General features: G+C 52.2%; 1 protein-coding gene across 6 annotated transcripts in view; it reads left to right on the forward strand.

Annotated features, from left to right (window-relative positions):
* WDFY4 (WDFY family member 4) overlaps positions 1–20,173 on the forward strand; it is a 187,041-nt gene that overhangs the window by 85,343 nt on the left and 81,525 nt on the right. For 5 of the 6 annotated variants that reach the window (XM_075934641.1, XM_075934642.1, XM_075934640.1 and 2 more), the window contains 13 exons: positions 1,074–1,146; positions 3,662–3,827; positions 6,500–6,591; positions 7,749–7,848; positions 8,715–8,920; positions 9,430–9,599; positions 9,856–9,981; positions 10,420–10,581; positions 11,832–12,029; positions 13,480–13,606; positions 14,031–14,188; positions 16,542–16,780; positions 19,293–19,411. In XM_075934641.1, coding sequence (XP_075790756.1) covers positions 1,074–1,146; positions 3,662–3,827; positions 6,500–6,591; positions 7,749–7,848; positions 8,715–8,920; positions 9,430–9,599; positions 9,856–9,981; positions 10,420–10,581; positions 11,832–12,029; positions 13,480–13,606; positions 14,031–14,188; positions 16,542–16,780; positions 19,293–19,411 — 1,936 coding nt within the window. Of the gene's footprint in view, positions 1–1,073; positions 1,148–3,661; positions 3,828–6,499; positions 6,592–7,748; positions 7,849–8,714; positions 8,921–9,429; positions 9,600–9,855; positions 9,982–10,419; positions 10,582–11,831; positions 12,030–13,479; positions 13,607–14,030; positions 14,189–16,541; positions 16,781–19,292; positions 19,412–20,173 lie in introns of all 6 variants that reach the window. The other variant, XM_075934638.1, reaches the window with a different exon arrangement.

A 20,173-nucleotide genomic window follows, 5' to 3' on the forward strand; every position in this document is an offset into this window, starting at 1 on the left:
AGGAAAGAATTGTCTCTGTGTTACGGGTGGGAAACTGAGGCACCAAGAATTGCCCAGCTTCATACAGCAGCCCAATGAGAGACAGAATCCATTTCCCTGCAGTCCCAGGCCAGTGTGCTGTCCACTAGTCCACATTTCCTCCAGGCATTTCTGGCCCCTACTAGATGGTGTATGTTGCATGTTTTTTGGATGGTATTTAAATCAAATAGATTTAGTGGGGACGTCCGTTGGTAAGAGCAAGGAACAAGGGTTCCCGGTTTCTGTTCTCGTCTGCCACTTACTCAGTGTAGGCAAATAGCACCCTGCCTCAGTTTCCCCATCAGTAACAAACATGCTCTGTCCTTCATGCGGGTGCTGTGAGGTCTCATGTGTAAAGAGCTTTGAGATCTCGGCAGAAGGTAGTGTGTTGCGGTAAGAGGCCTGACTTATTAGAGAAAAACTAGTGTTACCCACACACTAAGGCTATGTCTACTCTCGCGGCTTCTTGCGCGAGGAATATGCAAATGAGGCTAAGCGTGGAATATTGCTGAGCCTCATTTGCATCTCGAATGAGCCACCATTTTTTCAGAAGAGGCTCTTGCGCAAGAAGGAGCATCTACACTGCCCCTTCTTGTGCAAGAAAAAACCCTCGTGCGCAACGCCGTTACACCTATTACTTTTCAGGAAGAACGGCGTTGCACAAGAGGGTTTTTCCTGTGCAAGAAGGGGCCGTGTAGACAGCTCCTTCTGGCGCAAGAGCCTCTTCTGAAAAAAATGGTGGCTCATTAGGTATGCAAATGAGGCTCAGCGATATTCCACGCTTAGCCTCATTTGCATATTACTTGCGCAAGAAGCCACGAGTGTAGACATAGCCCTAGTGAGGTTCACTGACCTATGCAGTGACACTTAAACCACAGCAGCGGATAAGACCAAGAGATTTCTACAGCATGGGCTAGGAGCCAGCTGGCTTTTAGCTCAGAGGGGAGAGGCTCCTATACTCCGTTCCAGAGATCCTAGGTTTAAATCCGCCCGGTGGTGGTTGCATTAGCTGACCCCAAGAAGCCATGAAATCTTTGGTTTCATTTGTCTTTCAGCTTTGGTCAAATGCACCGGAAAATCTGGACCTCACCCTCTTCTCACATCTGGTGGAGATCCTGCAGCCCTCGAGGTACCCAGTGGGTTTCGGTGGCAGAGACAGGAGGAGCTAATAAGATTAGGGGGGGATTTTTTTTGAAGGTCTGCGAAGGAGTTAGGTACCCAGATCGCATTGAAATTCCATGGAAGATGCCAGACAGTTCACTCTTCTAGGGCCCTGTGAAAATCCAAGCTTTCATTTACTGGCTTGCTGGCCGCGTCACAGAATCATTGGAGCAAATTCCTGTCTGAGGACATTGCATTAACTTCAGCAAGGTTACACCAGCAGAATACCTGACCTACCATAGTTAGAGAAAGAAAGGGTGTCGTCAGTCCCCCTGCCTAAGGAGACTCTCTTTATTGAACAAAACTCGGGGAGACTGGGAAAAGGATCTGGGAGAGGGGAAGAGAGAGGGTGGGAGAGGGGAGGGCAACTAAAATGATCAGGGGTTTGGAACAGGTCCCATATGAAGAGAGGCTAAAGAGACTGGGACTTTTCAGCTTAGAAAAGAGGAGACTGAGGGGGGGATATGATAGAGGTCTATAAAAGCATGAGTGGTGTGGAGAGAGTGCATAAAGAAAAGTTCTTCATTAGTTCCCATAATATAAGGACTAAAGGACACCAAATGAAATGAATGGGTAGCAGGCTTCAAACTAACAACAGAAAGTTCTTCTTCACAAAGCAAATAATCAACCTGTGGAACTCCTTGCTGCAGGAGGCTGTGAAGGCTAGAACTAGAACAGAGCTTAAAGAGAAGTGAGATAAAGTCATGGAGGTTGGGTCCATAGAGTGCTATTAGCCAGGGGGTAGAAATGGTGTCCCTGGCCTCTGTTTGTGGAAGACTGGAGATGGATGGCATGAGACAAATGGCTTGGTCATTGTCTTCGGTCCATCCCCTCCAGGGTACCTAGTGTTGGCCGCTGTCGGCAGACGGGCTACTGAGCTAGATGGACCTTTGGTCTGACCCAGTAAGGCCATTCTAAGCTCAGGGCTCAGGGTCGGGGGTCTCAGTGGACCACCTTGCTTTTCATGCAAACCTGCTCCGGGGTGGCCAGGCTGGCAGCTATCCTGCCCTAGACGGCCACTTTCCTGTGCCTAGTGTGGAGGTCGTGGATGAGGTCCACGATGTCCGCACTAGACCAGGCGGGCGCTCGCCTCTTGCGGACCTGGGCAGGCTCCCGGGAGCCGCCAGCCTGGTCCCGGGAAGAGGTGGAGGGCTGGGTGACAGCGGGTGGCTGGCTCGAGCCGTGCCAGGTGCAGGGTCTGCTGGCTGGGTGCTGGCAGGCTTGCACCTGGCACGGGCACCGTAGCCAGCCCGTGCCCCTTTAAGGGCTCCGGGGCCAGGAGGGGGGCAGAAGAGTTTCCCCGTTGGTGCCCAGAGTGGCCACCAGGGAAAGCTGGGGAGGGCTAGCCTCCCACTAGTTCGAATTAAGTGGCTACACAGCCCTTAATTCAAACTAGTTAATTCGAACTAGGCGTTAGTCCTCGTAGAATGAGGTTTACCTTGTTCGAATTAAGTGCTCCGCTAGTTCGAATTAAGTTCGAACTAGCAGTTCGCATGTGTAGCGCTTATCAAAGTTAATTCGAACTAACGTCTGTTAGTTTGAATTAACTTTGTAATGTAGACATACCCATAGACACTAACTTCTCCCTCACACCCCCTCCTCTGTTCTAAAATCCGATTTGTCAGTTTTATGTGTGTTTACTTTTTTTTATTGTATCCCTTCGGTATATATGGTCATGCCAATTTTCTTCCACAATTTGATCTGAGGAAGTGGGTCTGGCCCACGAAAGCTCATCATCTAATAAACCATCTTGTTAGTCTTTAAAGTGCTGCATAGTCCTGTCTTTTGTTTCAATGGGAACCAGATGCCTGTTTATTCATGATAATGAAGCTGGTTGCAAAAACCTTTGCCGAGTAAACTTTGGGTCTGAACATTTACGTTTGTGAAATTTCTCACCTTCCTTCCAAAAAAACACCTTGTTGATGAAAGATTTTGAGTTTTAAGCTGAAATTTAGACCAAAGACTTCTCAGATTTTTTTAACAACCTCCTACCATCCAAATTTGCCCAGAAAAAAGAATAATTCCCCAATCAGCAATGCGAGAGAGGTATATCTGTTTGGGGACAGAGGGCGAGACAAGCAGACTGCCTAAGTGAGACCTATAGCTTTCTTTCTCTTGGCACTGAAAAGCCCCACATGATCCCATCTGGTGTCTCTTGCTGAATTTTACAAGAACAGCATTTATTTCCACCAGTTCATGGCTCTAAAAGTCAATAACTTTGTTTTCTTGGGAGTTGCTGAAAGGCAGTAGCTTCCAGGGAAAGGGGCGGGGGGCGATGGGGGGGAAAGGAAACATCAAGAAGGCTTCAGGTCCCCATCCCCGACACATATTCAATTTGTCTGACAGTGTTTTGACCAGTTGCCAAGGCAACATCAGAAGTCAGCGGTCCAAAAAGTGAGTGCAGCCCGAGAACGCTTTTAGCAGAAACTCTCCAGAATTGGCTCTTTCCAGGAAAGGCTTTTAACCTCCCTCTTGCTTTGATGTAGAGACAGATGTCAGAACGCCAAAGTCGCCTACCAGATGCAAATGGTGCCCAAGCTGGTTTTCCTCTTCAACGACACGGAGATCAGCCGCTCGCGAGTCACCGTGATCTGTACCATCTTCTCCCACCAGCTGCAGGGCTACTTCAACACCAGAGACGTTCTCAGGTAACCCCCGCCCTGCAGTATTTTCTCAGCTTTCAACTGAGCAATCCCTCGACAAGCACAGGGGTCCTACCCCTTCCATCCTTGCTGAGGGTACGTCTACACTATGTTCTGTTTTCGAAAGAGGATATGCAGAGTCCGTGGGAATTGGCATGTCTTCTTCCGATCTCACTTTTGAAAGAGGAGCTTTCGAAAGTGAAAGTAGTCTAGATGCAGGGTTTTTTTTCAGGAAAAAAACCCCTTTTCAAAAAAAAGTGGTAATTTTTCCAAAAAAACCCTGCATCCAGACTACTTTCACTTTAAAAAGATCCTCTTTCGAACATGAGATAGGAAGAAGACATGCAAATTCCCGGAGAATTTGCATAGCCTCTTTCGAAAATAGAATGTAGTCTCGACATGGCCTTAGTGTGCTGGGCAAAGACACCTATAGATTCCTGCCAGAAAAATCATAGGAGGGAAACTCCCCCGACAGCCAGTTCAGAATTTAATTGTCCTGTTCCTGTGAGTGGAAATCCCCCCGCCTAAGTCGCAGCCTGTAGAATGAAAACACCGATAACCCCAGTGGGATGACTGCAGTCCTAAGGAGCTACTCAAGGTAGATAAGGTTACCATAGCCTGCTCCCAGGCCAGGCCAGGAGAAGGTAAGGAGATCCTTCTATTAAATTTGCAGATGATACCAAGCTGGGAGGGGTTGCAACTGCTCTGGAGGATAGAGTCCTAATTAAAAATGATCTGGACAAATTGGAGAAATGGTCTGAGGTGAACAGGATGAAGTTTAATAAAGACAAATGCAAAGTGCTCCACTTAGGAAGGAACAATCAGTTTCACACATACAGAATGGGAAGCGACTGTCTAGGAAGCAATCGGGCAGAAAGGTATCTAGGGGTTATAGTGGACCACAAGCTGAATGTGAGTCAGCAGTGTGATGCTGTGGCAAAAAAAGCCAACATGATTCTGGGCTGCATTAACAGGAGTGTTGTGAGCAAGACACGAGGAGTCATTCTTCCGCTCTACTCTGCACTGGTTAGGCCTCAGTTGGAGGATTGTGTCCAGTTCTGGGAATGGCATTTCAAGAGAGATGTGGAGAAATTGGAGAGGGTCCAGAGAAGAGCAACAAGAATGATGCAAGGTCCAGAGAACATGACCTATGAGGGAAGGCTGAAAGAATTGGGTTTGTTTAGTTTAGGAAAGAGAAGATTGAGGGGAACATGATAGCAGTTTTCAGGGATCTAAACGGGTGTCATGAGGAGGAGGGAGAAAACTTGTTCATCTTGGCCTCTGAGGACAGGACAAGAAGCAATGGGCTTAAACTGCAGCAAGGGAGGTTTAGGTTCGACATTAGGAAAAAGTTCTTAACTGTCAGGGTGGTTAAACACTGGAATAAGTTGCCCAGGGAGGTTGTGGAATCCCCATCTCTGGAGATATTGACAAGTAGGTTAGATAAATGTCTATCAGGGATGGTCTAGACAGTATTTGGTCCTGCCATGATGGCCTCGATGGCCTCTCGAGGTCCCTTCCAGCCCTGGTATTCTAGGATTCTATCCCTTTGGAGGATGATTTCTGATGGATCCCATTGCTTGGATGGTGTCCAATGGGTCCTTCTGACTCTTCCGGAGATGGCCTTTCCTGGGGCCTTCTGCAGAAGATGATTCCAGCCCTCGCTTGCTGTTTGGAGAGCAAGCTCCTTGAAACACAAGACTGCAGCACTCGGCAGGCCCATCCGGTCCTGTCCACAACCACCGAGATGCCACGGGCCGGCTTCAAACCTCCACCTGGAGTTGAATGAAATTGCTCTGGTCTAATGCCGCATTGTATGCTGGGACCCGCCGTCCCCCGGGCATCCTCCTCCTCTGCCTTCACCATGCGAGGTCTGCCGTGTTGGTAATGGTTTGGACCTGGCAATGTGCGTGGTGGAGGAGAGGCCAAGCAAATAAAGGCAGATCGTGTCCCAGTCTCCCAAGAAAGCAGATAGTGCAGCAGGCACCGAGCAACATTAAAAACTGTGGACCTGTATTAAGACATGGCCCCGCCCACTTTGCTCCTGGGCCCACCCCCCTCCATCCGCCCGGTGAGCCAGTGGGGGAAAGGGGTCGGGGTGTTGGGGCTTACGCCTCTCCCCTAGGCAAACAAGCCAAGGAGAGAGGCTGGGTCTTATCCCGCCCCCTCCATCCTGTCCTGTTCCCCCTGCCCCCCATTCTTGCCCACCACCCAGAATCAGGGCCTACCCCACCGAGCCGCGCTCTCCCCAACCCGGGGCACTGCTATTCTGCATTCAGGTGTCTGGAGTGTTCCTGGAGTTTGGCATTTTAGTCTGTTGGAAACGCTGCTCCCAGAGTCAGATGCTGGCACGGCTCCCCTTGCTGGGTGCGTGTGTGAGGCTCATCCGTTTGAGGGGAACTGGAAACCGGCATCCTGGCATGAGCAGCGCGGCCAACCCAATACTCCCAGACCCGGTGGTTCAAAACTCGAGGGGCAGCCCCCTAAAATCCCAATACTGGCTTTAAAATTGTGAGTGTTTCTCCACAAGGGCTAGACACGTTGCTTTGTTCGTGAAAGCCGAGGCTGCCACATAATCCCATGACTCCCGGAGCTGAGACTGTAAGAAAATCAACAGCTATCACGAGACTCACAATGCAACGCTGCCAACTAAAAATGGCTCCCTTTTCCTCTGGCAGGATTGGATTGTTCCTGGTGTACACTCTGAAGCCCTCTTCTGTGGACGAAAGTCAGATTTGCCCAGATGGCATCACCGATACGCCAGGAGAAGGTAAGGAGATCCCTTTGGAGAACGATTTCTCACCCCCAAAGGCGGATTCTAAATCAGAACTCTGCTCGGAGGGGTGGCAGGAAGGGCAGACCCTGGAGGCGCATGTGCCCAAAATGAATTGTTTTGCTGGGTTCTGAACAGCACAGGAGTAGAGAAGGGGGGCAGAGAAAACCCATGTCTGGGAAGGTCTGTTCTAAAGCCAGGTGTGGTGGCACGTCGGGTACCCCCCGATCCTGCACCCCGTCTGCAGCAAGATGGGACTCCTCCACGATACAGCACAGACGTGATGTGATATGGCATCAGGAGTCCGGGCCAGGATGCCTCAGACCCCTTGGATTAGGGGGTCCATTCTCATCCCTAGACCCTCAGCCCTCAGCTAAGGCTACTTCCTTCATGTTTTTCCAGCCAGCAACTGCCCCTTCCCCCAAAACCTGGTGCTGGTCTCCGCCTCTCTCCCTTTGTCTCTCCCCCTGGGAATCCCCTGTTATCCCCTCCGGCTGAGCCTAGGTGTCTGGGTTAGTACACATGTGGGTGAGTCCGTGGGAATCTCCCATCCCAGCGCAGGGGGACCCCAGGTTACAGAGCAGACAGCCCCACCAGGTAAGGAGCTTAGTGATTCATTCCCCTCTCCGGTATCTCACTGGCTGCTTTGTGGGTGCAGCGTTCATCTGCCTGTGGCACCCAAAGGACCGGTTTTCACAAGTCCCCAGGGAGCGAAATGTCCGTTTGGGAGACCAAGCCGCCCAGATCTCCTGCTACTTATCATCCTGTACGTGGTCCCAGGGACGATCTTACAGGCTACAGCACATCCAAGCAACAGAATACGTGTTTAGAGGAGGAAAAATGCCTCTGCAGTCATCTCTTCCAGCCTCCCCTTGCACCAGTCTAGAGTTGTTCCTTACAGCTGATTCATTATCCAGCATTTTGTCCCGTCTAGTTTTAAACATGCCCTGTGATGGGGCGGTGGGACTAGGACTCAGAAATGACTCATGCTTACAGTGACAGGATCGCCACTGCCAAATATTCACACCTGCACCACTCTGCCCAGCTAACGACCAATGATATTTGTATTGGGTACCAACAAGGCTGTTCATCGAAGTGCTGCAAACACGAGTTTTGTCTCCTCTTGACTTTTTATTTCCTTCTGATTTTTATAGCCCTAAGCCAAACATCTGGGAAGACAATCTGGCTCCGAAATCAGTTACTGAAGATGCTGTTAGACGTAATGTGTTCCGACAAACTTCATCTGTCCTCTGAGTACGTAGGGCCATTCGAGGGTGGAGCGGGCGGAGGAGGGACTGTGTCTCTCTTGCGAGTTCCTTTCTCTCTGGGTTTGACCAGAGCTCAACGTCCGGCTAGCATTTATGAGTGTCGTCAGCCATCAAGAGATTGGAGGAATGTATCATGTTGGGAGATTTTTTTCCAGTGAGGTATCTGAGATGTAGAGTGGTAGCCATTAACCAGACAATATTTTCTTCACGGTTACCAAAAGATAGACCAGAGAAATTGTGGATTCTTTATCAGCGCTGTCAGGGGCAAAGAAATCGAATGTGCCTTTCGAAAGCAGTTTCATTTCACAGAGATTACAAATAGGACAATGTCTTAATCCTAATCCCACAGTTATTGCATCACTACAGGGCAGAGTTAAGGTTGCCAAGGTGTCTTCATTGTGGATTTGCATGCGTTAGCATGTTGGGATTTCTTCCAGGTTTAAATCCTAGTTTTGAATTTCCTGGGTTTATAATGCTTGGGTCCTGAGCATTCCAGCATCCCTCAAGGGGGTTTTACCTAAACTACTAAGCTATTCATCTTAACCTCGATTCCATCTTGATGTAGTTTGTCTGGGAATAAATAAAATTGGGCCTGGCAGAGATTAGATTGCTTGATGTCTGTGCACAAATAAGCTAATTAATCTCCTTAACACCAGATTGTGGGTACAATGGAGCCTAAGTGATTTAGGAGCCTAACTCAGTTGCACCATCCTCAAAAGTACGGGAATTAGGTATCTAAATACCTTTCAGAGTAAGGGCCTAAGTGAATTGGGAGACTAAAGTCTCCATTGTGACGGAGGCTTGTAGGTCAAGTCTTCACCGTGCGTCCTTCTCCTGCCGTGTTTCTCCCAGGGCTCAAGAGGAGACGTTCCTGGCGCTGGGGCCTGACTGGTTCCTGCTGTTCACCCAAAGCCATCTGCACCCCAGCACCGTCGTGCTGGGGGTTAAGCTGCTGCTGCACTTCCTCCACAATCCCCCGCTGCTGAGCAAATTCAAGGAGGGGGTGGTGGCCGGGCGCTGGGTGGAAAACAGCTCCACGGGCCTGGATCTTCTAATGGGTACGTCCCAGAGGGAAGACTCGCTCCCCAAATAGCCGCGTCCGGGGAAAACTCTGGTGCAGAAGCAACTAGGCAGGGCTCCCCGACCGCTCCCGTAGCAAACCTCCCATTGACGTCACTGTGAGCTGCGTATGGGACGAGGGCCGGGAGAGGCCATCTCCATTATACTGCAGGCCGGGGATTCCAGACCAGGAGTCCCTGGGGGAGGAGACGGTTTGGTCGGGACCGTGCCGGAGGTCAGATCTGGCCCCATCATCACCTTCCAGGCCTCCCACTTAGTCGGGGCGGGCGCGTGTGGAGGGAGAACGTCATGCCGTGCGCGTGAGAACGGCGGGTGGTTTTCTATTCGCGTCCGAGACGTTCTTTGAACGGCTGGCTCGTGACGGGGAAGACGATGGGATGGTTGGGGCCCCAGAGCACGGACGGTCCATCAGTCATCCTTCTCCACCGCTCCTGAGGCAGGATGGGAACGGAGATGGTCCAAGCATGTTTTCCTCCTTCGCTTCCAGGCAATTTGAAAAGCGGGCCCTCCCCGCCTGACTATGGCCCCTACCTGGTTTTCGGGCTCACGGTGCTGAAAGCGTGTCTGGCCAGTCACATTCACCTCCCCGAAATCTACCTGCTGGTCTCTGGGCTGTTCCTAGGAGCCCCCCACTGTGACCCACCGGAAGCCGTCAAGGTAAAGCCCCCGCAAAGGCCAGGGGCGTGAATGAGGTTGGTCTGGCGTCTTTGCTCCCTGGGATCCCCAAGCAGGGAGAGGCAGCCCGACAACATGCCCCCTGGGCAGCCCAACCATCCAGGACTTGTGGCGGCCGCGGCTGGGTGTGGAAAGAGAGGGAACCGGTGGGAGGCTGCGGGCTGCTCTGAGCGCTGGGAGGGTGCAGCCGGGCCCCTGACAGGAGCCCTCCTCCTCGAACGGCTCTCCCTCCTTCCAGGCAGACCTGGACTCCATGCTGCAGTGGCTCCTGCAGACCCACCCTACGGAGGGCGTCCTCAAGGCCGGGCTGCGCCCAGAGGCAGCGGTCCTGCTGCTGGAGATGGTGAAGGCCACGGTGAACAAAGTGAGCAGCCGCTGGGGCATGGCGGGGTGGGGCGCTCTGCTGGGGAGCCCGCCCGTTTTCTCCCTGAGGGGGGAGAGCGCAGCAGTGGGCAGCGAGCTGTCAGCCTGGCCGTGTTGTCATGGCTACAGAGAGACCACCTCTGTGCATCCCGCCAGGATCTCAGAGCTGGGATCCTGGCCCCCCAGGGCACCTCTGGGCCCGGCCGGTGCCCATTCTGAGTGGTTCACGCTGTGTTCAGGCTCAGGAGAGGGACACGGGGATCTGAGCAACTTGCTCCAGGGGCCTCAGGGCACATCCATGGAGGGTGTCTCCAGTTCTGAGCGTGCCGGGGCAGACCCGAGGGAAGGGGCGAGAAGACCAAGGGGCGCTGAGTGAGCTCCGCTGGGCGCCCGCGCAAGCGAAACGCTGCCCTGACGGGACGGGCCTCTCCCTGTTCAGCCCTTCGCAGGTCCAGAGGGCTCCTGGGAGGCGGCCTATCCGGGCAACGTCATGCAGTTCCTGTGTCTGATCTACCACAGCTACCCCCAGGACCCAGTGTGGTGCTGCTCCGACTTCCTGCAGGCCCTGGCCAGCGTCGTCTTCCACGCGGGGGCGCCCCAGGTAAGCGGCAGCCCGAGCCGGCCGCTGGCACCTTCACGCCGGCAGTCTCGGCGCGCCCCTGCTGACGGCGACGTGGCTGGGGCCGTCCCTCTGCACTGCCGGCCTCCCTGCTCCCTCTCCGCCCACCAGGAACGTAGCCTCTCCCGGACTCCGCAGCCCCACTCTGCTGCCAGCCGACCCCCCCCGTTGGGAGGGAGAGGGTTAACCATGCTTCGCGCATGCGGCAGCCCCTGTCATCTGAGGGCTCCCTGGCACCTATTGTCATTGCCAACCGCCTCCCCGGGCCCCTGGCCCTTTCCCCAGGCTCCCAGGGGATGGGGGAGGAAGCCAGCCCTCCGCGCTGTGCTCCGTGCAGCTCGCTCCCTGCCCCCCGCCCACAGAGCCACACGGAGCGCGCTGTGCAGCACTCCAGCGGCGATTTAAAGGGCCAGGAAGCCTGTCGCATTAACCTCTACACTTTTGCTTAGCAGTTAATCGATTAATCGATTGCACTACGACATCCCAGCCGCTGGGTGGGCCTGCTCACCTCTTAACACCCTGTGGCCCAGGCCCCGGGGGGACTGGCACGTGTATGAATGGTGGCTAGCCAGGATGGGCGGGGAAGGTGTCCCGGCCTCTGTGTGTCTGGGGCTGGAAATGGGCGACAGGGAGGGATCCTGTTCACTCCCTTGGGGGCCCCTGGCATTGGCCACGGTGGGCAGAGAGGAGACTGGGCTGGATGGGCCTTTGGTCTGACCCAGCCTGGCCGCTCTGATGTACGAGGCACCACAAAACGCTGCCGGGCACGGCCCTTCGTCCCGTCGGACAGCCGAGGAATCGGAGGTACCGAGAGGTGACGGACTTGTCCACGGACACGCTGATGGGGGGGGTTACCCAGCAGGGTGGAGGCGCCCTTCCCAGCGCAGGGAGAAGACGTGCACGGGCAGCGTGGCTGCTGGAGCTGGCCACCGCACACCGGCCCGGCCTGACCTGCTGGCTCTGCACCCCGGCGGCTAGCCCAGCCCCTTGCAGCTGCACTGCTGTTTTCGTTCTCTCTGGCTGTGCTGGGAAGCGCCCGCCTGCCTGCTGGGCTGCCGTGCTCCGTATGACACAGGAGCGCAGGAGTCCGGGCTCACGCTGCCTCGTGTCAGCTCTCCAAGCACGTGGCTCCGTGGTGGGGACCAAGCACGAGTGAGTGGTGTGAGCAGGAGAGGCCATTGTAAAGGCAGGCAGTAAGCCCCTGAGTGCCACGGTCTGCTCTCTTTACGCAGGCGGGCAGTGACGACGTTTCGCCCCTCAACGGTCCAGCTGCCATTGAAGCAAACAGCTGCCTGGACCCCCCGGCTGCTCCACTCCCCCTGCACCCTGCCAAGAAGCAAGTGTGGGATTTCCTGCGCATCCTGCTGATGGAGAGTCTGCTCAGCATGCCGGTGCACAAACAGGGGCACCCCTTCGAGCTGCTTCTCGAGGTCTCTTGGCACGGCCCTCGCTGCTCCGAATCGGGGCCCCGGGCGAGGGAGGGCCACACAGGAGATGTCCCGCAGGGACACAGAGGGGTCTGCAGCCCACACGCTCCTTTCAGGTTCCCCAGGCTCGAGACGGGTGGGACCAGGGACTTTGCTTTGCGGGGTATTCCACGGTTTCCAAAACGTTCCCGTTCTAAACCAGAACAAAAATGTTGACATTTCCTACAACAACAACAACAAAATAGAAACATTTTTTCTCCGGGTTTCCCACAAAACCAAAAATGTTTAGAAAAGCTTTTTTCCCCCCAGGTCAAGAGAAACATTTTGTTCTGGGTTTGACCTGAGAACACCGGAAAAAAAATAAATTAAAATGACGAATTTGGCTACAAGGGTTTTCCAACCACAGCAAAACGTTCCATTCTGAAAATTCTGTCAGAATCCGCCGCTTTGACTTACCCCACGGCTTTGTTCCTTTTTTCAATGAGACGTTGCTGAAATTAGCACATTTTCAACCCCCTTCGATTCTGACAAAACCCTCATTTTTCATCCAGAACCCCAGCAACTTTTAACCAAAAAGTTCTGAGCAGTTCTGCTCTGAGAAGGAGTTGTCTGGAGTCCCTCCTTGCAGGCACCATGTAACCGATGGGGCTGGATCTCGAATCTTTTCCATCCAGCCAATGTGATCTGAGATTGCCCTGGGCCGTACCTGGCAATCCCGACTTGGCTGGGACGGATTCTCATCTGTGTATACAGTCATTCCTCATTTAACACTAGAGATGTGTTTCTGAAAATGTGCGTGCTATGCGAAAACGTGCTATACGGGGTCAATTTTCCCATTAAAAATAATGGAAAAGGTGCGGGTTGCGTTTCAAGTGGTGGTGACAAAGTCAATTTTTTGTTGGTGCTGGTCATCAACGTCAACATTAGATCTCTAGCAACACAAGTTGCCGCGGTTTGTTAAAACACAAAGATAAACACGTGAGTGAGCGGAGGAGCGCTGTGACCACGTGTATTCATCCGCTCATTCATATTACCACTGTTTTCACCAACTTATCCCTCCACACAAAGTAGTCCACCGCTTGCTTATTTTCAAAAGCGACAAGTAGTCCTGTAGCACCTTACAGACTAACAGATGTTTTGGAGCATAGTCTATAAGGGGCTCTACAGGACTGGTTGTCGCTTTTGCAGATCCAGACTAACACGGCTACCCCTCTGGTACTTGATTATTTTCGTGTTATTTCGGGGATGGTTGTGTTATTCAAAAAATGATCCCTAAAAAAAAAATTGTGCTATTGCGAAAACGGGTGAAGCGGGCACGTGTTAAACGAGTAATTACTGTATTGTCCTAACTCCACTGACCTGGATGGACTTTGCATGGGTCAAGGCTGAGCAAGAGGGTCAGGGTTTGCTCCCTCCTGTATCCCGGTGCTGATGGCTTCATGTCGTTGTGCAGGCTTCTGCAGAAAACTCCACCACCGAGCAGAAGAGACGCTTCCAGACAGAAGTCTTGCTTGCTATTATGGATCTCTTCCATGTGATCAGCCAAAGGGATGGGAAACCCGGCGCCTCCAGGCCGAGAGGTGAGTTGTGGGGTTCCGCTCGTCAGCCGGATAGCGTCGGGATTGGGGCGTCTGGACTCACTTGGGAGGCTGAGGAGCGCCCGCTGCAACATCGGGCTGGTGTCTGAGCCTGGCAGGCAGCGTGGGGCATTGAAAGTGAGCAAGTGCATTGAAACGACTGTGTTTCTGCAATGTGACTGGCGGGCTGCTCCTCCTATGTCCCCTGCTATACGATAGATTAAAAACCAGGCATCAAGAACAAAGCCTCCAAGGGGAGGCAGTGGGGTCGAGTGGATAGAGCCGGTTTCAGGGGTTGTGGGTTTGATAGAGCCCATGGGTGGCCTTGTGTCCCCCAAGATCCCAGCCGGAGCTGGCCCAGCATGACAGCTGGGGAGCTTCCACGCCAGCCTGTGACAGAGCTGTCCCCCTGTTGCGTCCCCTACAGGAAGCAGTGACCCTCGGGGGGCGGCGGAAGTGGCCGTGCCCACGCCGGTGGCGAATGTTGCCTATTTCACGCAGAAGCTGGTCGAGCAGCTTTACAGTGGAATGTTTGCTGCGGAGCCGAAGCAAATCCTGCTCTTTGTGGCAGAGCAGATCGGGTTGGTAAGTGGGGCTCTTCCTTCCGCCGGTGTCGGTGTGTTTTGATGTTTCTTGTGTCGTGCTGGCGCGGCGATTTGGGGATTCACCACCCAAAGGGCATGCTCGGGGGCCGTTGCTTGCTTTGCGCTGACCTCAATCAAAGATCAGAGCCCCGTGGCGCAGGCACACCCAAACAACCACAGTTCCTGCCCTGGGAAACCCAACCTCACTTGCTCCTCCTCCAGTTTTCAACGCATCTTTGCAAAAAATCGTACCCTTTGTCATGGAGAAATTTTTAAAAAATCAGGTTTACGAGGGGTCGCCGACCTGTGTTAGTCTGTTTCAGCAAAAGCAACAAGGAGTCTAGTGGCACTTTAAAAACTGGTAAATGTATTAGGGAAGAAGCTTTCGTGAGGTACAAATCACTTCAGGCGCTTGAGGAGAAAAGAAAGAAGGCAGGCATACAGAGATGGGAGTGTGACATCAGCGCTAATTCGAGCGGATGTGGCTCATCTCCACTGTCTCTTTTCTGGAAGCGTAAGGAATAGAGCAGGAGAGGACTGTTGAAAATTATTTAAGGAGCATTCTTGGCATTTAAAACCCAACCAGCATGGGCCAGATTTTCCAGCACTCAGCCAGATTTTCAAAGAGCCTCGCTGCCATTAACTACGGATTTTTCCAAATTGTCTGATGAGCTCAGTTCGTGTTGACCATGTGGGTTTGCTGCTGGTGCTGATTGCTTTGGAAAATCAACCCCTAGACATCTTGAGGATTAGTCAATCCTATTTCCGTTGGGATTTCACCTCTCTTCCTTGATTTGATTGTTTTTCCCTTGGCACTGATCCCTCATTCTGGAGCTTTCCCGGTGCTGGTCAACCCAGAAATCCCCAGCCACGCAAACCGCAGGGTGAAAGTGCCTTCGAGGTGCACTGCGTATGACACAGCTAGTTACTGCTGCTCAGCAGTGGAAAGTTTCGGAATTTGCAAGGGACTGTCTGTATTTCTGTCTCTTGCCTGGTGCCGGAATGGCAGCAAGAAATCATATCTAATAGTATGGAGCAGATTGCATAGAACTCCAAGGATGTGTGTGTGAAATTGATATGCCCTTGGAGTTAGCATGTCAATTTCACCCACCCGCATGGAGTCACCTCCTGATTGCCCCTTGTGAGCTGCTGTGAGACCCAGAGCAGAAAGGAGAGACCTGTGTTTCCCCAGAGTGCAAGGGCTGTTGTGGGGCTACGTACCTATGTAAAGACCAGGCCAAACTGGGTCCTCAGACTAACAGAGAATTAAACATTGGACAAACGTCTCAGACACTTCGCCAAAGGGTCAATGCCCACAAAACAGATATCAGACAGGATCACAAAGAAAAAACAGTTTCTTGCCATTTCAACCAGAAAGGACGTTGTCTCAATGACTTGATTACCTGCATCCTGCTTCAAAGACCTTGTAAGACTTCACTTCAAAGAGAATCCTCTGAACTGTCATTCATGCTTAAATTCAACACTTTACACTCAAATTTGAATAAAGACGCTAATTATCTTACCCATTACAAAGATAGCTTCCCCAGTTATCACCTCTAATATCATTAGCTCACAGACATTTACCTTCCCCCCCATCCCCCTTCTGTTCTGAAATTTGATTTGTCCTTTTCATATGTGTTCATTTTTTTTAAAAATTGTATCCTTTGGTATATATGGTTGTGACAATTTTCTTCCACTATTTGATCTGAGGAAGTGGGTCTGGCCCACGAAAGCTCATCACCTATTAAACCATCTTGTTAGTCTTTAAAGTGCTACACAGTCCTGTTTTTTGTTTCAGCTGCACCAGACTAACACAGCGACATTTCTACCACTATTTAACAGAGAATTAGTATGCACAGGAGAGTAAGTTACACAGCGACAAGTGGATCCGAGCCTGCCTCTGGGGTAACTGCACTGGGGTAACTTACATAAGGGAACTAGGATACGTTACCGGCAGCCGCTTAGACTCCCTTTGATTCACCTCTGCCTGTGGCCTATGAATCGATGCTTAGGGGGTGCAATTTTCAGCAGCACCTGGGTGACTAGGGGGGTGAGTCCCATTGAAGGACTTGGAATTTTGCTCCTGAGTCACTTAAGTGCTTTGAAAATCCCACCGATAAAGACCCTTCTTCCCCACCAAAGACAACTCCAAGGGACACAAGGAGCGTGTCTGCGTTTAAAGGCTCCTGCTCTTTCACGGGGCCAGATTTGTGCCTGTGGTGACTCCAAGGATGTCGGGGGAGGGCTGGTTTTGTCTGGCAGAGCTTAAGGGACATCGATGGAGAAGTGGAGCGGAGGGGAAGAGGATCTTGTGCTAACCAGGTGCCAGATCATCTCGTGCTGTGTTTTAACAGGTCCTGGAGAACCCCTTTCCCCAAAAGGACACTGTCATCAGCACCCTGTACAGCAGTTTAAACCGCGCCATCCTGTATTGCCTCTCCAAGCCACAGCAGTCCCTGCCGGAACAGCGGAGTCTCCTGAACAGCCTCCGTGTCCTCCAGGAGCAATGGGACATCATCTTCGCAACGTACAACTCCAACATGAGCTTCACCATCTGCCTCCTGCACTGTCTGTGTCAGCTGAGCTCTGGGAGGTACATGCGCTGCGCTCCGGGTGGCTTCGGAGTAGCTTTGTCTGCTGGGATGCATCGCACTGGGCGGTGCGTGTGGAAGAGGGGAGATTTCACATGCTCTTTCAAGGTCACGGCAGCACGTTCTCTGAACTGTGGAAACAGAGCACTCCGGGCCTGGAAGGGTTTGGGATTTAGGATTTTAGATCACCGGCCCAATCTGATAGACTGGGGCTACATGTGTAATTGCCTGCCTGGGCCCACAGCTCCCTCCTGGCTTGCTCGTCATTGAGATTACTAACTCAGCACACAGTCAACCTGTGGAACTCCTTGCCAGAGGATGTGGAGAAGGCTAGGACTTTAAAAGGGTTCAAAAAGAACTAGATAGATTAATGAAGGTTAGACTATTAGCCAGGATGGGTAGGAATGGTGTCCCTAGCCTCTGTTTGTCTGGAGATGGATGACAGGAGAGGGATCGTGTAATGATTACCTGCTGTGTTCCCTCCTCTGGGGCATCTGGCACTGTCGGCAGACAGGATGCTGGGCTGGATAGACCATTGGTCGTTTTTAATATGAGAACATAGATTCCCCCACTCCCACCCCTTTTGTGGAAGTATCTGACCAAAGTGTCACACAGGTTGTTTTCATTAAAAAGTTTTGTAATTTCATTTTCACCAAAGACAAAAAGATATTTTAAAATGTCAGGATTCTTACGAGAGCCAGAAAGGTTTTCAATTGAAAATGGCATGCTTTGGTGAGAAAATTCAGTGTGGTTAAAAAAACCACACAACAACCCCCCTCCAAAAAAAACCCCACCCCTGATTCTCGTTCAAAATATGTTCTGATGGAACAGTTTCTACTAGTTATATTGCCAGAATCTTAGCTGAAAATATGCACAGTGATATGGATAATGGACGTCAGGTGTTCACAATGGCACCCTTGATTTAATTTCTTTTAAAGTGATGAGTAAATCTCTGTAGTGGGTCCAGGAAACACTCAACGAATCTGGATGCAGCTTACCCGTTTAAAAGCTCTGGCAGCTCAGAACTTGGGCTAGAAATTTCACAAGAAAGAGCTTTTTGCTCCTCTGTTGGCTCTGCCCCTTCCAGCTGATGAGCAGAATAAACATTTGCATCTGACGCTGAGTGAGAACCGAATGTGGTAGGTCGCTGGTGTGGGCACGAGGATTTTGTCCTGATCAGGGAACGTTTTGCTGCAGGGCAACTTAGATTCACAGGGAACTGAGCGGTGGGGGGATTTCTCTTTGGGTGCGTCCACACAGCAGGGCTACACTTGAAATAAGCTACACAACTGGAGCCACGCTAATTGTGTAATAAGCTCCAAGTCGAAATAGCGTATTTTGAAATTGGGAACAGCACTTGTTTCTAAATAGAGCTCTCTTCCTCCGACTTCATAAGAACAGCCATACTGGGTCAGACCAAGACTATGTCTACACTGGCGGGTTCTTGTGCAAGAACGACCGTTCTTCCGCAGAGCATCCACGCTGCCCGCCCGCTCTTGTGCAAGATTAACAGTAAAGTGTGGTAAGAGAGGGCTTCTTGTGCAAGAGCTATGCTCTTTTCTAACAAGTGTAAGCCCTCTTGTGCAAGAGCTCTTGCACAAAAGGGCAGTGTGCACGCAGCAGGGGGTTTCTTGTGCAAGAAAGCCCTGTGGCTAAAATAGCCATCAAAGCTTTCTTGTGCAAGAGTGTCCACACTGCCATGAATGCCTTTGTGCAAAAGCACATGGCCGTGTGGACGTGTTCTTGCGCAAGAACCCACCAGTGTAGACACAGCCCAAAAGGTCCCGCTAGCTCAGTATCCTGTCTGCCCACAGTGGCCAATACCAGATGTCCCAGAGGGAGGGAACACAACAGGGAATCCTCACGTGATCCCTCCCCTGTAACCCACCTCCAGAGAAACAGAGGCTAGGGACACCATTCCTACCATTCTGGCTAACAGCCATTGCTGGACCCAACCCTTACTCCTCGTACAATGAGGATTACAGGAGTCGGGGTTACAGTCCTCCGGCAGGACATGATGTGGAAATCGCTGCTTGTGTGTAGACACGGAGGGTGTTCTTTCCGAAGAACGCCTGTTATTCCGAAATAATGCTGACATGCAGACATAGCCTTTATCTGGTAGGTGGACAACTTTTCAGCCGACGCTGTCGGCAGAATCTGTGTGTGCGATTTCTGCCGTGTCCACTGGGTGGGTGTTTCTGGTAACAGCGCATCATCTTTTGTGACATGGGTGGCAACGTTTGCTGTAAGCTCATGACCAGCGTTGTAGGGGAGTGACATAGGGCCAGCTACAATATTTAGGCCCGAGGTCCCGGTAGAGGTGGTTGGGGCAGGCTCACCACTCGCAGAGAGAAACGTGACACCCACAAAGGTCACCGCTGCCTGGGGAAAGTAAATAAAACAGACGAGATGAGTCGGAAATCCCCGGTGCGTGCAGCGTCCGTGTTCCTTGCGTTGACGGGACTCGGAAGGTGTCGGGGTGTCTCATGCCGCCTGCTGTTCTGTTTGCTCCAGCTACCTGGAGGGGTTTGGAGTGGATGCAAAACCGCGCCTGGCGTCCTATCGCCAGATTTTCCTGGCCCACAGCGAAGAGGAGACAGGGAGAGAGGACAGTCTCCCTGCTCCCAGCGACGGTAATGTATGACCCATGGGATTCCCCGTCCCCGGGGGAGCATGACAGGGAGCGGGTCTGCAGCGATTTTCTGAGCAGCTCCGATGAGTGCTTGGATGTAAGACAAAGGAGGGGGGTCTCTAATACCCTGGGAGCCGCACCGTTGCCGCTACACTGCATGCGGCACTGGGAAGAAAGCGAGCTTGGGGAGGGTTGCCAGGTGTTTCTGGTGTTCTTGGATGGAAGGCCGGTGGGGACTTTTTTCCCCTGCTGCATTTGGGCTGGGGGAAAATGTGGAGTGTGGGAATTTAAAGGTGCAGTGATCTTTTTTTTTCCCCTCAACAAGTTAGGTGTCTCCCCCTCCCCCCCCCCGGCTTTTTTTTGCTCAATCAATTCTCCTCCCCCTTCCCCACCCCCTCCCTGCCATGTTCAGAATTTTCTGTGAAAGTATCTGGCAACCCTAATCTTGGGCTGAGTAGCTGCCTCGGTGGCCTGGTAGGAAGAAGAATGGTAGCTCTGCTGTTGGAGAATGGTAGAAGCTTGTTTCACCGCGGTCCTAGTGCCAGTTCTCATCCTGATCCCTGCTGGAGGGAGCTGGGTGCTGGGTTCCCTGCCTCTCACTGTAGGAATAAGGGAGCGGGTCTTTCTGTATCGCCTGGGCTGCCCACATGTGGGCCTTGGAGCCCACAGTCTGGCCCAGCTGGACAATCCAGATCTGGTTCAGATTGTGCCTGGACGGGGAGGGTTTGGCCCTGGGGCTTGGGGCCAGGTGCCTGTGTATTAT

Source organism: Pelodiscus sinensis, chromosome 8 (assembly GCF_049634645.1).
Source record: "Pelodiscus sinensis isolate JC-2024 chromosome 8, ASM4963464v1, whole genome shotgun sequence".
In the NCBI taxonomy this organism is placed as follows: Eukaryota; Metazoa; Chordata; order Testudines; family Trionychidae; genus Pelodiscus; species Pelodiscus sinensis.